Source organism: Carettochelys insculpta, chromosome 23 (assembly GCF_033958435.1).
Source record: "Carettochelys insculpta isolate YL-2023 chromosome 23, ASM3395843v1, whole genome shotgun sequence".
Lineage (NCBI taxonomy): Eukaryota > Metazoa > Chordata > Testudines > Carettochelyidae > Carettochelys > Carettochelys insculpta.
Window position 1 is genome coordinate 9,837,903 of NC_134159.1, and position 16,055 is coordinate 9,853,957.

Consider the following 16,055-nt stretch of genomic DNA (forward strand, 5'->3'; position numbering starts at 1 on the left):
GAAGAATTGGGGTGAGGGGAGGAGGGAAGGACTTCCACTCCTTTAGTTCCCCGGGAGTGCCTTAGGAGGACTGAATTGTAGGGCCATAATTTTTCATACTGTAGGTATCCAACTGACATCACCATCTGTTGGCTTTTGGTGTGTTTTGTTTAAAGTGGATTTGACAGTTTGCAGAGGAGCTGAAGTGACTGAAGTTGAAGAAGGGAAAGATCAGAAAGGAAATAGAATAATTGGGGACTGACTTACTGATATCATTTAATTACAGCTAAACTAGCAATATAAGAGCTAAAGCAGAACATAAACAGGGGCTTGTGGAAATAAAGCAAAACAGTAAGGGTGCGTCTACACTAGCCAGCTACTTTGAAGTAGCCAACACAATGTCGAAATAGCACGCGTCATGTCTACACGCGCTGTGTGTTATTTCGACGTTGAAATCGACGTTAGGTGGTAAGACATCGAAATCGCTATTCCCATCTGAAGTTCAACGTCGAAGTAGGGTGTGTGTAGACGATCCATGTCCTGCTACTTCGAAATAGAGGGGTCCTCCATGGCGGCCATCAGCTGAGGGGTTGAGAGATGCTCTGTCCAGCCCCTGCGGGGCTGTGTGGTCACCATGTGCAGCAGCCCTTAGCCCAGGGCTTCGGGCTGCTGCTGCTGCAGCTGGGGGTCCATGCTGTGTGCACAGGGTCTGCAACTGGTTGTCAGCTCTGTGGATCTCGTGCTGTGCAGGGCAAGTGTGTCTGGGAGGGGCCCTTTAAGGGAGTGGCTAGGGGCATTGTTGGCCCCTTATTTCGATGGGGAGTGCTTGTGTGTGTGGATGCTCCACATTTCTTTCCGGGGAACATCGATGGCACCAGCCCTAGAGGACGTGTAGATGATACACGTCGAAGTAGCCTATTTTGATGTCTTTACTTCGAAATAGGCTACTTCGACGTAGAGTGCTAGTGTAGACATAGCCTAATACTTACAAAATAATTGAAAAGATTTAGATCTCTAGAAGAAACATGATAAAAGTAGGTCAGAAAAATGGTACTGAACAAAAAAAAATAAATAAATAAAACCCCAACCTTTTGGGAAGAGACTAAAACACCCAAATGGGAAAAGCGATGAATAAAGTACAATGAACAATGGCAAGGAGTTAATAAATATTTCTGTTAAAAGTGAGATATAACAGATAAAATTACATGAGCTTATGCCTGTGCTAATTATCTTGACTACTTTGCCTGTACATTGTCTTGTTTTTCACCGTCTTATCTTCTGTCTTGTCTTTTTAGACTAGAAACTCTTTGAGCAAATATCATAATGTCATGTTTGAAAAGTGCATTTTTTAGGTGGTTCTACAAAACAGGTAACAATTTTGGTGGTTATGCATTCTCCACTGGGGGGAGAGAGAGAGGAAAAACAGTATTTCTGTAGGAGGAATAGAGGGAAAGAGTCTGAACAGCATTTCAGCAGAGGATACAGAATTTGCAGTGAAACTCTTTCATTTAATGTATCCAGTTCTTCATTCAATATTTATATTTATCCCTTCATTGAAATGGTTAATGGGAGCAGTCAGTAATTTTAAGAGTTGTTTTTTTTTCTCATACTTCTTGATAGTTTGCATTGTATAAAATAAATGCAAATAAAGCAACCCCAAAGCCCAAAACCAAAATCTTACTTGGAACTCTTAATTTGTAGACATATTTAGTTTTGAGGACTTTGTTCTGCTGTGTTTTGCTACAGAAGCATGCAATAACATGAAACATACCTTATTAAAGATTATGCATCTCTTCAGAAGAAAAAGAGCTTGTTTGCTGAACCTGCAAATTTGGAGACTTTCCTTCTGATGTTTAACCATATACGCATACTACTCAGTCTGCTTTCTCTGTGCTGGGAATGCAGTGCTCCTACCAAGGAAAACATGATGGTATTCTACAAAGTTGTCCACATTTTTTTTCTTGTTTTTAAAATTAGCAACAGTGAATAAGCTCTTGGCACAATCACCCGTTCCACTGCTCTTTCAATTAGCGCATTATGGGTGTGGGAAGAAGAGAATATTATACCTAATATGGAATTGATACTAATAAGCTGAAAAATCTGAGGATACGGCAAATTTTGGGTCCGTTATAGCTTCAGAAGTCTGTTTATTCCTCAGCATTTGTAAGGTTTTATTGAAAATACATAACTAGCCTATATTACTCATGTTAAGAATGAACAAACAAGAAAAACTACCAACTTGGAAGTTGTTTCTTTATGAAACAGCTATCTTAGAGTATTGGAAAAGAACTCTAAACATAGCGGCCAATTATAAAAAAAAAACAAACAAAAAACACACACACACACACTCTTGTGTTGGGCTTTTCATCTGAGGCAAATTCAGCTTCCATCTGGAGTTCCTTAATTATTACTTGGTTCAGAAATCCCCTGAATTGTAGAACAAATGCTTGTTGTTAAAGAAACTACTCAGTCATATTATTGCTGTTTCATTTTTACGTGTGTGTAACTTTCTTAGTCTGCAAGACATTGTTCACGCAAGAGAACAGTCTCAGGTTGGTTACTTCCGTGTTATGTGAAATTCTCGCTTTGGAGAAGGAAAGCAAAAAGGCTTTTACTTGGCATTCATGATTCGTCAGTCCTCGGGTTTGGGAAACAAAATACCTTGTTCCTTTTATTAATTCATGCTCTTTATAGGATTTCATTTTTCTTTGGGGTGGGAAATGTGAATAGTGGTTTCAGCAGATTTTTACATTATTTGGTCAGTGCTGTAAATGATGTGATATTCAAAAAATTAGATGTTCACATCCTCTTTAAACACAAACATTTGGCAAAGGGTAGCTGTTAATAGCTCTGTGAGCGGACTGCATGAAAGATAAAGGGAACAGTAAGGGAGGATACAGCGAAGAAGGGAGGCAGGGAGTGGGGGATGAGTAAAAGAAGAGATGGGACCAGGCACAGAATTAAAGAAGCTTGAAAGTTATGACAAATGTTTAAATCCTATGTGGAAGGAGAGAAGATGCTAGTTGTCCTTGAAGTTTCCAAATAGCGGGTCAAATTCTGATCCCAATTACACCAGGGAAAAATCTAGACTAACTCAATCAATTAGTTAATTTATACCAGTGCCTGAGAGCAAAATGTGGCCTCACCATTATCTTTATGGCATTGATGAGCCCATGCTTTTAAAAAGAGAAGGATTGCTTGGACATAGGTTTTTCACTTACTTTCTCGTTCTTTTTTAACAGTTGTCTTTGTTTGTTTGGTTTTCTAAAAGTTCCTTTTGGTATGAAAATCTTGATTTAAAAATGAAAAACTGTATTAAGGTCAGCCAACAAAACATATTAGTACATCTTTCTGTGACCTTCATTTTCCCTTATTCTACATGAATGGGATTATGGCATCTGCAGGTGTGGCTGCTTTCAGTTCCCGTTGGCTGGCATTGGTGATCCACGGCTAATGGAAGCTGCAGGAAGCGCAGACTGGGCCACTAATTCGCACAGTTCCCATTGTCCAGGAATGGCAGTCTGTGGACAATAGGAGCTGCAATCGGGCATACCTGCAGATGTACAGGTAAATAAAGTGCTGGCATCCTGCAAAACGCTAACTTTGGCAAACTGTGACCAGCCTGTGAGTTGCTTATTGCCCACCCCTGGTTTAAATGATGCTTCTGAGAATGGTTAAACAGTGAGCTGAAAAGGGAAAATCTGTATTAAATTGAGTCTTGATGTTTGAGCTGAACTGTATAGTGCGGGGGCTTGGGGGCATTCAATACTGTCCTTAAACCTAGGCTTAACCCAATTTGAAATTTCCCTTTGCAGTTCACCTTTCATGTGACTTTTCAAAATTAAGGGGAGTCACAATTTCTTCCTAGATGTAGCAGAGAGAGCATTTCACTATCATATAGCATAATGGAAAATAGTGATGGATCATAGTTTTTACTGACAGCACAGCAGAAAAAGAAATAGTCAAGGCTTTCGCCCCCCCTGCCCAGTAGCGATGGCTTGACAATGAATATGCTTTTGATGTACTGTCATTGTCTAGTATTTTAACACTGCTCTGATTATTTATCGGAGTGAATTTGGAAGCGATCCTGTGATTAGTTCACTTTGCTCTCCTCAATATTGTTTTATGGTAAGTTGTATGCTCCTCTTGGAAGTGCAGTGGATTTAAAATCTTATGCTGCATTACCTAGGGGTGATTTGCTGAAACCTAGTGTGAGAAGTGAGTGCTGCAGTCTTCAGCAGTCAATTTGTTTTATCATTGTTTCTGGGGAAAAAGAAGAGATAATACCTTAAGCAGAGGGCAGTTGTAATTGCAGTTGCTAACTAATGGGGAAAATTGTTAATTTAAAGATGGATGGCTGGAGAAGGGACCTACAACAATTATAAATGTGTTCACTGATTGTCCGCAATGCTGTTGTTAATATCTTGCATTGTAATGGAGATAATCCCTTGATGCATGTGTGCATGTTAGTAAAGAATTTATTTATTTTTGCCATCTGGTGAATAGAGGCAAATACTTAATATAATAAAGGTCTGTACATTTCACAGTTAATGTCTAGGCATGCTGTTTTGCAGTATTGAAGTCTTTCTCTTTTACTTGTGTTTTTAGTTTTGAAGTCTTAAGCCATGTTGCCTTGTGATTTTTTTCTTGTTAATTTTTATGTAGTGGCAGCACCCTTTCTTTTGATAGGCAATGCGGTGATTTCTTAATGCTACTCACAGAGCATGGACTTCCACATTTAAAGAATTACACGTTAAACAAAGGACAAGTTATAGAATGTCATTTCTGGTTTGAGCAATTTATTACATTGGTATCAGGGTACAACTTTCTTTAAATATATTTAAATTTTATCGGTTTGTCAACAATTTTGATCAGATGTTTTTGGTGAACGACTGAAATCTGTGAAGCAGTTGCTGTAGGTTTATCCTATTATAAATAAAGATTAATCAGTAATGAATACAATTTAACAATGTTTCGTTCTTGTATCTGGCCTGTATAAGGGTCACCTTTCATAATTACAATGTATGTGAACTTTTTTTGATTTGATCAGCCTGGTAGTGTTATCCTATTTGCTGATCAGTAAGATCAAATGGGTAATATGGAGTCTTTAAAACTCGAAAGTGATTCTTAAACCCATTTTGGAAGTTTATAATTTCACTTTTATTAATAAAGACATATTATAAGGATCTGTTTTTTTACACCTTTGCAAGTCATTTAACAATCATCTGGAAAATTAATTGGATGGCCATTAAATGTCCAGCAAGCTCTCTGAGTACGGAACATTGTTGCTTTAATTAGAGCTGTTGATTATAAAGGAATCTGGATTTCCTGCCAAATTCTGATTTGATCAGGTTTCTATATGTTAATGTTTATGTTGTCTAGCATCTAGAAATAGCATTATATTAAATGAATGTTGTGAACATGAATTAGCAAACATAGAATGAGTTAACTAATTGATATGGACACTTTTGAGACTTTGGCTATATTACTGGAAATGACCAATGTCTGAATATTATATCCTTGTCTGGGTTATTGACTCAGCTTACCTGGTGGCTGTAACTGTGTGTCACTGTTCAAGCTAACAGATGAAACCACTGTTAGCTAAAATATATATTTTATCTCTTGTTAATCTGTTACAGCTGATGATGTGAAGTTTTTCTATAGTAATAATGTAGTTGTAATTTATTTATATTTTAAAATATATCCTTTTGGTGGCTTTTGTGCTAATTAGAGCCTGGTATGTCAGGATTCCCATGATCATAAATAAGGATGGTGTAATGTTCTTTATTTTTTGAAAAAATATTTAATGACTTGTGAATTTAGGTAAAAAAAAATCCTATTTGTGATGTAAAAGTCACTTTATTTGGTTGTGTAGTTAGGTCCTGATCCTGTGAACATTTACCTATGTTGAATAAAGATCTGTCTATGCTAGCACTTTTGCTAGTAAAAACAAAATGCTTACCTGACCAACATAAGCTTCTCTTACAAAAGCATTGGTGTGGATTATGTCACATCGATGTAATTCTCCCGCCAACAAAACTACTGCCCCTACAACTGTTTAGTTTTCATTTTATTCAGTTTTGTAATCTTAATGTTTTGGGTGCCGAGCAATGTTCCCTCCTAATCTTTTTCCATCTGTGTGTGGAATAATTTTGTGTGCATGTTTGAATGTGCACTGCCAATCGAAACACAAAACCTAGCTGTGAGCTCTCTGCAAGCCCAAGCACACAGCTTACAGGGAACACTGCTACCTAGTAGAATTTAACATTACATTCTTGCACGTTAAAAAAGGTGTTGTGTCTTGATACAGTTCCTTCTGTAGATGTAAAGCAGCCCAGTGACTATATGGCAGATTATATTTTAATAGTCTTATTATTTTTCATAATATCTAATTGCAAAGTATAGTCAAATGCACAAAGCTGAAGAAGACTGAGGACAAATTTTCAACTCTTTCTATTACAGATGGGGTTTGTACCAAAATTAGTTTAAAAAAAAATTAACCACCACGTTTCAGTACATATCACCATAAAGTCAAAGTATAACTATAATTATGCTTTAAGCCTAATTTTATTTTTCTCTTTTAGTTTTCTTCCTGGAAGGTACCTAGTTCATGACTTTGGTAACTTACAGTAGTTTCAAAAAAAAGCCAATAGCTACTGCATATGATAGGAAGCTGTCCACAAAAATTATACGTAACCGTTTTAAAAAGGGCAGTACGCTGAAGTTCACCGTCTTCCTCTCACGTTGTTAGAAATGTTGTCAAGGGGTGTAGACAACTAGCTATTTAAAAATTTAATTAAACATTTTTATTAATATGCAGTTTTACAAAGTTTTCCTTTAAAAACACAACGGCCAGTTTTATGCGTTGGATTTAAATACTTCTTTACAGTGTTCTCAGTATAACATCACAGCATTAAGTTAGTTTATGAGCTCCAGGGAGAAACTTCTAGCTTCTTTGTCCGGTTAGAATAGGACTTCTCAAGCTGTCAGTCTGTACCCAAATCTAGTGCACAGGCTGGTGTTAGACTTACTGGGCCTCTGGGCCAAAGCCCAGTGGCTTCAGCTCTGGGTGGCAGGGTTCTTGTTTACAGGTGGGCTTGAGTGTCTTGGACTTCATCTTTGTCCTCCCCATACCTGGGGCCATAAGGCTGAGGCTTGGGCTTTGGTCCTTCGCACCAGAGCAGAGTGTCAGATTTTGCTTCCTCCCCAGCCTGGGGAGACAGGGCTCAGGTGGGCTCAGACTTTGGTTCCCACCTTCTGGGGTCATTGGAGGGTGTTTGTAACTTTTGTTGACAAAAGGAGGTCAGGGTGCAGTGAAGTTTGAAAATCCCTGAGAAAGGTAGAACAAAGTTAAGAAATTTTGAAGAGTGAATGAGGTAAAGTGAATTAGATGCTTACAGTTCTTTCATTGTTAATAGTTAGTCTACGATTACCTTATTAACACAGGTAAGGAAACTTTTGTTAGGGAATATTTTTAATCTGTTTTCAGTAAGCGCCTACCTGTCAGTACATACACTTTGTTTGCACATCCTCAGTCCATGTCAAATATCCAACATTTGGGTGAGTGGTAGTGTTATATAAGTGTACACTTTTAGGGAATGGTGTTATTTCTCACTGTGTGCATAAACATGGCAACAATTTCATAGGTAAATCAATTCAAAAGCTGTTCCCTATGCATTCAGTTTTGACTTTATACATATACCTACGGACTGTAGAACCCTGAGATACACACGCTCAAGTTGTGCAAATCTAGGGTTAAAGCGACTCTGAGTGGTGGGGAGCCCGTGCCTGGCTCCAGGCTGCCCACCACTCAGAGGAGCTGGGAACCTGACCGGTACAGCAACACCGGTCAGTTTCCTTGATCTTGTGAGTGGCAGGGAGCTGGTGCCTGGTTCCTGGATGCCCACCAACCACTAGAGCTGGGAATCTGAGCAGTGCTGCTGTGCTGGTCAGTTTCCCCTCTTTGGTGAGCAGCAGGCAGCCCAGAGCCAGGCTCTGGGCTGTCTGCCATGCGCAAGAGACAGGAAACTGACTAGTGCTGCTGCGCTGGCCAGCTTCCTGGCTCCCCTATATTATGCGAAATTTGACTTATGTGGGGTTGCGCAAGAATGCAACCTCTGCGTACGTCGGTGGTCTACTGTATCTTGTAGAACTGGAAGGGACCTTGGAAGGTCATTGAGTCCAGTTCCCTGCACTCTCAGCGGGACCTATCACTACCTCTGGCAGATTTTTTTTAAATCAAACCTGAAAAGCTTCCGTCAAGGATTAAACTCACAACCCAAATCCTTACTGGTATTGTGGCCAGCCTTCTGAAGAACAGTCGTTCCAGTTCAGCAAGACAGGTAATCATTAGCGTTCAGGCTCTTTAGGCTTGTGTCTAGATTGCAGGCTTCTGTCAACAAAAGATATGTAGACAGAAGTTTTGTCAATAGAGTGCATGTCCCGACTGCAGATCTGTCAGTTGGGAGCATTCTGTCAACATCCCTGTATACCTTATTACACAAGGAAGAAGAAATGTCTTAACAGAGGGTGTTTTTCCAACATTTGTCCTTGTGTGGACAGGCCAAATGTCAGAAAAGCCTCTCCCAACAAAATTGTTGGCAAAAGGTATGCAAATATGTTTTGCAATTCACGTATCTACTGACAACTGTCGGCAAAAATCTAGGCACAGCCTGACAAAATGAAAGCGTGCTGTTTTTGTTTTCTTTATATCAGGAATGTCTTTTGGTATTGAAGAAAAATGTTGTGAAAACAAGATATTTACTAAAAATATAAAAAAGTGAGTCTTTCATGCCATATAATGCTCTGAGTCCTGTATAAGTCTATAATATTTCAACTTAGATATGGATCCATAGCCCAATGGGATAGTTACTAAAAGTTCAAGCAGCAGTGTCTTTAAAATACACTCAAACTTCTTTACGATATAGGCTACATCTTAACAGAGAAGTCTATTGTAGTTTGTCTTTTGTGTTTACAGATGATTCCCCTCCACCATGTGACTGGTCATCTTTCCATAGACCACTAATGGTTCCATGGATCCCCAGCAGTGCATAAATCATATTTCTGAGTAAAGCATTTAAGTAAAATTATCTAATGTAAAAGCTACATTATGGGAGAAGAAAGTAAATGTATCCAAACTGAAGGCAGTAGGGAAGGCCTCTGAAGAATGATAAAACATAAGAGCATGAAATTCAGCCAAAAGACTATGAGGCAAAGGGATATATTGGTGTCGCTGCAGAATTTAACAAAATCAAAAGATTGATACCATTTGGAAGTTGCTGAAAATAGAAATGAAAAGCATTGAGTCTTATCTGTTTTTCTAGGGCTACATCTACATTAGAAAGTTTTGTGGAAAAAAAACTGGGGTTTTGTTAACAAAACTTGTGGAGCATCTAAACACAAAATGCATTTTGTCATAAGAACAGCCATATTGGGTCAGACCATAGGCCCATCAAGCCCAGTGTCCTGTGTTCCAACAGTGGCCAATGCCAGGTGCCCTAGAGGGAATGAACAGAACAGGTAATAATCAAGTGATCAATTCCCTGTTGCCCATTTCCAGCCTCTTGAAAACAGAGGCTAGGGACACTATTTATACCCATCCTGGCTAATAGCCATTGATGGACTTATCCCCTATGAATTTATCTAGTTCTTTTTTTAAACTTTACTATAGTCTTGGCCTTCACAACATTCTCCAGCAAGGAATTCCACAGGTTAACTGTGTGTTGTGTGAAAAAATATTTCCTATTGTTGTTTTTATACCTGTTACCTATTAATTTCATTTGGTGACCCCCTAGTTCTTGTGTTGTGAGAAGGAGTAAATAACAATTCCTTATCTATTTTCTCCGCACCAGTCCTGGTTTTTATATATCTCTATCATATCCCCCCTTAATTGTCTTTTTTCCAAACTAAAAAGTCCCAGTCTTATTTATCTCTACTCATATGACAGATGCTCCATACCCCTAATCATTTTTGTTACCCTTTTCTGAACCTTTTCCAATTCCAGTATATCTTTCTTGAGATGGGGTGACCACATCTTTACACAGTATTCCAGATGTGGATGTACCATGGATTTATGTAAAGGTAATATGACATTTCTGTCTTATTATTCATTCCTTTCTTAATGATTCCCAATATTTTGTTAGCTTTTTTGACTGCCGCTGCACACTGAGTGGATGTCTTCAGAGAAATATCCACAATGATGCTAAGATCTTTCTTGAGTGGTAACAGCTAAGTGAGATCCCATCATTTTGTATGTATAATTGGGATTCTATTTTCCAAAGTGCATTATTTTGCATTTTTCCTCATTGAATTTCATCTGCCATTTTGTTGCCCAGTCACCCAATTTATTAAGATCCTTTTGTATCTCTTCACAGTCTTCTTGGGACTTAACTATTTGGAGTAGTTTTGTGTTATCTGCCAATTTTGCCACCTCGCTGTTTATCCCTTTTTCCAGATTATTTAAAATATGTTGAATAGGACTAGTCCCAGCACAGACCCGTGGGGGACACCACTATTTACCTATCTCCATTCTGAAAACTGACCATTTATTTCTACCCTTTGTTTCCAATCTTTTAACCAGTTACCAGTCCAAGAGAGGACCTTCCCTCTTATCCCATGACAGTTAATTTTGCTTAAGAGCCTTTGGTGAGGGACCTTGTCAATGGCTTTCTGAAAATCTGAGTACGCAACATCTACAAGATCTCCCCTGTCCACATGCTTGTTGACCCTTTCAAAAAATTCTGATAGATTGGTGAATCATGACTTCCCTTTACAAAAGCTGTGTTGACTCTTCCCCAACAAATTATGTTCATCACTGTCTGACAATTCTGTTCTTTAATAGAGTTTCAACCAATTTGCCGGTACTGAAGTCAGACTGCCTGGCCTGTAGTTGCCAGGGTGACTTCTGGAGCCCTTTTTAAAGATTGGTGTCACATTAGTTATCCTCCAGTCATCTGGAACAGATGCTGATTTAAATGACAGGTTACAAACTACAGTTAGTAGTTCTGCAATTTCACTTTTGAGTTCCTTCAGAACTCTTGGGTGAATACCATCTGGCCCTGGTGACTTATAACTGTTTAGTTTATCAGTTTGTTCCACTACCCCTTCTAATGACACCTCAATTTTAGACAGTTCATCAGATTTGTTACCTGAAAACAATTGTTCATGTTTGGGAATCCCTTTCTCATCCTCAGCCGTGAAGACTGATGCAAAGAAATCATTTAGTTTTTCTGCAATTACCTTATCATCCTTGAGTTCTCCTTTAACATCTCAGTCATCCAGTGGCCCTACTGGTTGTTTAAAAGCCTTTCTTCTTCTGATATACCTAAATTTTTTTTTGCTATTACTTTTTGACTCTCTGGCTAGCTGTTCCTCAAATTCTTTTTTGGGCTTCCTAATTATATTTTTACACTTCACTTGGCAGGGTTTATGTTCCTTTCTATTTTCCTTGCTAGGATTTAACTTCCATTTTTCAAAGGATGCCTTTTTGTCTCTCCCTGCCTCTTTTTTACTTTATTGTTTAACCGTGGTGGCACTTTTTGGTTCTCTTACCGTTCCTAAATTGGGGTATACATTCAAGTTGAGCCTCTATTATGGTGTCTTTAAAAAGTTTCCATGCAACTTGCAGGGATTTCACTTTAGATACTGTACCTTTTTAATTTCCGTTTAACTAACTTCCTCATTTTTGTGTAATCCCCTTTTCTGAAATTAAATACAACAGTCTTGGGCCTCTGTAGTATTCTCCCAGCCACAGGAATGTTAAATTTTAATTATATTATGGTCACTATTACCAAGTGATCCAGAAATATTCACCTCTTGGACCAGATCCTGTGTTCCACTTTGGACTAAATCCAGAATTGCCTCTCCTCTTGTGGGTTCCAGGACTAGCTGCTCCAAGAAGCAGTCATTTAAGATGTCAAGAAACTTTACTTCAGCTTCCCATCCTGAGGTGACATGTATCCAGTCTATATGGAGATAGTTGAAATCCCCCTATTATTGTTGGGTTTTCTATTTTGATAGCCTCCCTAATGTCTCTGAGCGTTTCACGGCTACTAACACAATCCTGGTCAGGTGATTGGTAATATAGCCCTGCCATTATATTCTTATTATTCAAGGATGGGATTACTATCCAGAGAGATTCTGTGGAACACTTTGGTTCATATATGATTTTTACTTCATTTGATTTTACACTTTCTTTGACATACAGTGCCACCCCCCTCCAGCATGACCTGTTCTGTCCTTCTGATAAATTTTGTACCCTGGTATTACTATTTCCCATTGATTATCCTCATTCCACCAAGTTTCTGTGATACCTGTTGTATCAATACCCTCATTTAATCGGAGGCACTTTGGCTCACCCATCTTATTATTTAGACTTCTAGCATTTGTATATAAGCACTTTAAGAACTTGTCACTGTTTAGCTGCCTGCCATTACATGATGTAATTGAAAAGGGACTCTGTTACACTGGGCTGTTCCTCATCAGCTGCTACCTTTGTTTTATCATGTTTCATCCTGTCCTCCTTATTAGGATATAGAGAATCTCGAATAAGAGGTCCTACCCTAAGTGATGCCACCGTCTGAACCACAAGTATCTCTGCACCTGTTGGCTTTCCCCCAGCCCTGAGTTTAAAAACTGCTCTATGACCTTTTTAAGTGCCAGCAGTCTGGTTCCATTTTGGTTTAGGTGGAGCCATCCTTTCTCTATAGTCTGCCCCTCTCACAAAAGTTTTCCCCAGTTCATTATAAATCTGAACCCTTCCTCCTACACCATCATGTCATCAATGCATTGAGACACTGCAGTTCTGCCTGTCTAACTGGCCCTGCACATAGAACTGGAAGCATTTCAGAGAATGCTACCATGGAGGTCCTGGACTTCAATTTCCTGCCTAGCAGCCTAAATTTGGCTTCCAGGACCTCTCTCCTATCCGTATGTCATTGGTACCAATATGTACCATGACCACAGGCTCCTCCACGGCACTGCCCATAAGCCTATCTAGATGTCTCAAGAGATCCTCAATCCTCACACCAGACAGGCAAGTCACCATGTGGTTCTCCTGGTCATCACAAACCCAGCTATCTATGTTCCTAATGATTGAATCACCCATAAGTAAAACCTCTCTCCTCCTAATAACTGAAATTCCCTCCCCCGGAGAGGTATCCTCAATGTGAGAGGATACTCTGACATTATCTGAAAGGAGGGTCCCATCTATGGGATCATTTCCTTCTGCTCCAGGTAGATGTTCTCCTTCCCTGAGAGGTTCATCCTCCTCAACAGCATCGAGGCTGTCAGACTGGAGGTGGGACCGTTTTACTATGTCCCAAAAAGTCTCGTTTATGTACCTCTCTGTCTCTCTCCAGTTCCACCACCCAGGTTTCCAAAGCATGTACGGGGTCTCTTAGGGCCAGGAGTTCCTTGCACTGGATGCAGACATAGGTCACCTGCCCACAGGACAGGTAATCATACGTGCTGCACTGGGTGCAATAAACTGGATAGCCCCCACCCTTTTGCTGGGCTTCTGCCTGCATTGTCTTATTAGTTGATAGTAACTGTCAACAAAAAGGCTTTGTAGACACTTGGGGGGTGGGGATGGGGGAGTTGTCTACAAAGTGGATTTAAAGATTGATCTGCTTTTATGTGTAGACATGATCTGTTGACAGAAGTTTTGTTGGAACATCCCTTCCGACAGTTACTTCTGTAGACAGATGCTTCTAGTGTAAACGTAGCCTCGGAGTTCATTAGTGCTGCCAATCTAGTAAATCAAATTTGTGGGTTAAGGAAAGATTGTGAGCATATTGGGACTGAAAATTAAATATATTTGAATGAGTTGTGTCTGCTTGAGTGGTGTCCTCAAATCATTTGGAATATCATAGTCATGTTCCAAAAAGATGTATTTTCTTTTAAATGTTCCAGAATTACTCAAAATGTAGCAGCTGATCCTGCATCTGATTCTGTTCAGACCAATGGAGCAAGTTGCCAGATTGAGGCTGGATAGTTTCCCAGCCTTTTGTCAGAGGCTATGTCTATGCTAGGGAGTTTTTAGACAAAACTGGGGTTTTGTAGACAGAACTCATGCAGCATCCACACACAATGCATTTTGTTCACAGAAACTGTCAACAAAAAAAGCTGCGTAGACGCTGTGGGGAGCCCTTTTGTTGACAGATGATTAAAAGATCGATCTGTTTTTATGTGTAGATGTGATCTGTCAACAGAAGTTTTGCCAGGACATCTCTCCCAACAGTAACTTCTGTAGACGGATGCTTCTAGTATAGACAGCCTAAAACAGAAGTGGTTTGTAAACCAAAATGAGCTAGTCAGAGAGGACTAGAATACAGTAAGAGGTTTATCTTTTCAAGGAAGGTATTTTCATTCATTATTGGTACATAAATTACAATACCTGTTATATTATTATAACATATTTAAACAATTGTGTAATTTAGTGACATGAGGAATTGCCAGTAAGTTATTCTGAGTATTTTGATAATATACATTTTAAATAAATTATAATTTTAACATTATTTAGCCCAACCACTTGAAAATACTGGTGTTTAATATATTAGTAATAGTTATCTTTCTGAAGAAAATTGAAGCCAGAAAAGTAACAGGAAAATCTACATTTTCATAAAATACATTAATAGTGTAGATACTACCTAATCTCCAAAGCTATGTCTACACTAGAAGCATCAGTCGACAGAAATTACTGTCCAAAGAGATATTCCTACAAAACTTTTGTTGACATATTGTGTCCACACATAAAAGCAGATCAATCTTTCAATCCGCTCTGTGGACAATAGGACCTCTGGAGTGTCTATATGGCTTTTTTGTTGACAGCTTCTGTTGACAAAATGCGTTTTGTGTGTAGATACTCCATGAGTTTTTTCCACAGAACTCTAGTTTTTTTGACAAAACTGCCTAGTGTAGACATAGTCCCAGAGAAATAATGTGGTGTGGTATATATAATTTAATGCATATTGCTAAATAATATTAGTTTAACAATTACAGTTCAACTTCCAGTAATGCTTCCTTGTACATAAATAAGTATAATCTAAGGTGTAATGGTTTCTTGATCAATATCAACATAAGTTATTAGAACCTGCCCCACCCCTTCAAATTTAACTTTGAGCTGTGTATTATTTATGGAAACATGCTTTTTCAAACCTGGGGCTTTTTTTAAAAAAATGCTAGTATGCAGTGAAAGAATATCTATAGGCATGCTAGTGAAATGTCAGCTGTATTTCAAATAAAAATCTCTTTGTTTTAGATGTAGTAAGCAGAGACTTAGCTGCACAGTTCCCATTACGAACAAAAACTGTTCTTCTAAGTCCTTTCAAAGTGCTTTAAACCTATGGGGGTAAGCATCTTGACTGTGTAGTTTAACTAAGATGAAACACTGAACTAGACTAATTCTTCAGCAATGCTTTGTATTGCAAAAGGCTAACAGAGCTGATTTTTGTTTTTTAAAAATTGATAAGTCAATGTCAGCCATCTGAATGCAGCTTTTATCAGTTTTAAAAGATGCCGCAGAAAGATCACTGATATAAACCTTTCTTTGCATTTTTAGATTGAATTTGAATAAATTATGACAGTTTTTTGTAGACTGAAGCAGATATGGTATAAATTAATAAGTTTCTTTCTGGTAAGCCCCTTTTAAATAGAACTCTGCAGATCTTTGTGTAGTTTCAAATCACTTTAGGTAGGCGTATATTATAATTGTCTGTTTTTCTTTTTAGGGCTCATGTAATCACAGGAGTTTCTTTGTTGTGTGTATCTTTTCAGAACACAACAGGAATTCAAAATGAATCAGGTGAGTTTAAATGTAAGACTTTCAAAGTACCTTACTTAGATGTTAAACCAGTTTATTATTACCAGGAATAGTAATAGTAATACACTAGCAAGCCAAAATGTTAGTCCATTCCTCAAAACCTTCAGTTTCATTAAATCTCCTAGTGCTTTCCCATCCACAGTGTCGGTATATGTGAAGTTAATTTTATTTTATTACTTTTAACTGGCTTTTCTGTGTGGACTCATGTTAATCAGTAAAAAGGTATTCTGGTTGGCACCATTAACTAGAAAACAAC

The 16,055-nt window shown here is 38.5% G+C and overlaps 1 protein-coding gene across 5 annotated transcripts in view; it reads left to right on the plus strand.

Moving 5' to 3' along the window:
- Window positions 1–16,055, plus strand: part of PRDM2 (PR/SET domain 2) — a 122,670-nt gene that overhangs the window by 7,281 nt on the left and 99,334 nt on the right. For 4 of the 5 annotated variants that reach the window (XM_074975545.1, XM_074975544.1, XM_074975546.1 and 1 more), the window contains exon 2: window positions 15,708–15,781. The exons of the other annotated variant lie outside the window; for it this stretch is intronic. In XM_074975545.1, coding sequence (XP_074831646.1) covers window positions 15,773–15,781 — 9 coding nt within the window. In that variant the 5' untranslated portion in view covers window positions 15,708–15,772. The remainder of the gene's footprint in view (window positions 1–15,707; window positions 15,782–16,055) is intronic. 5 annotated transcript variants of the gene reach the window in all.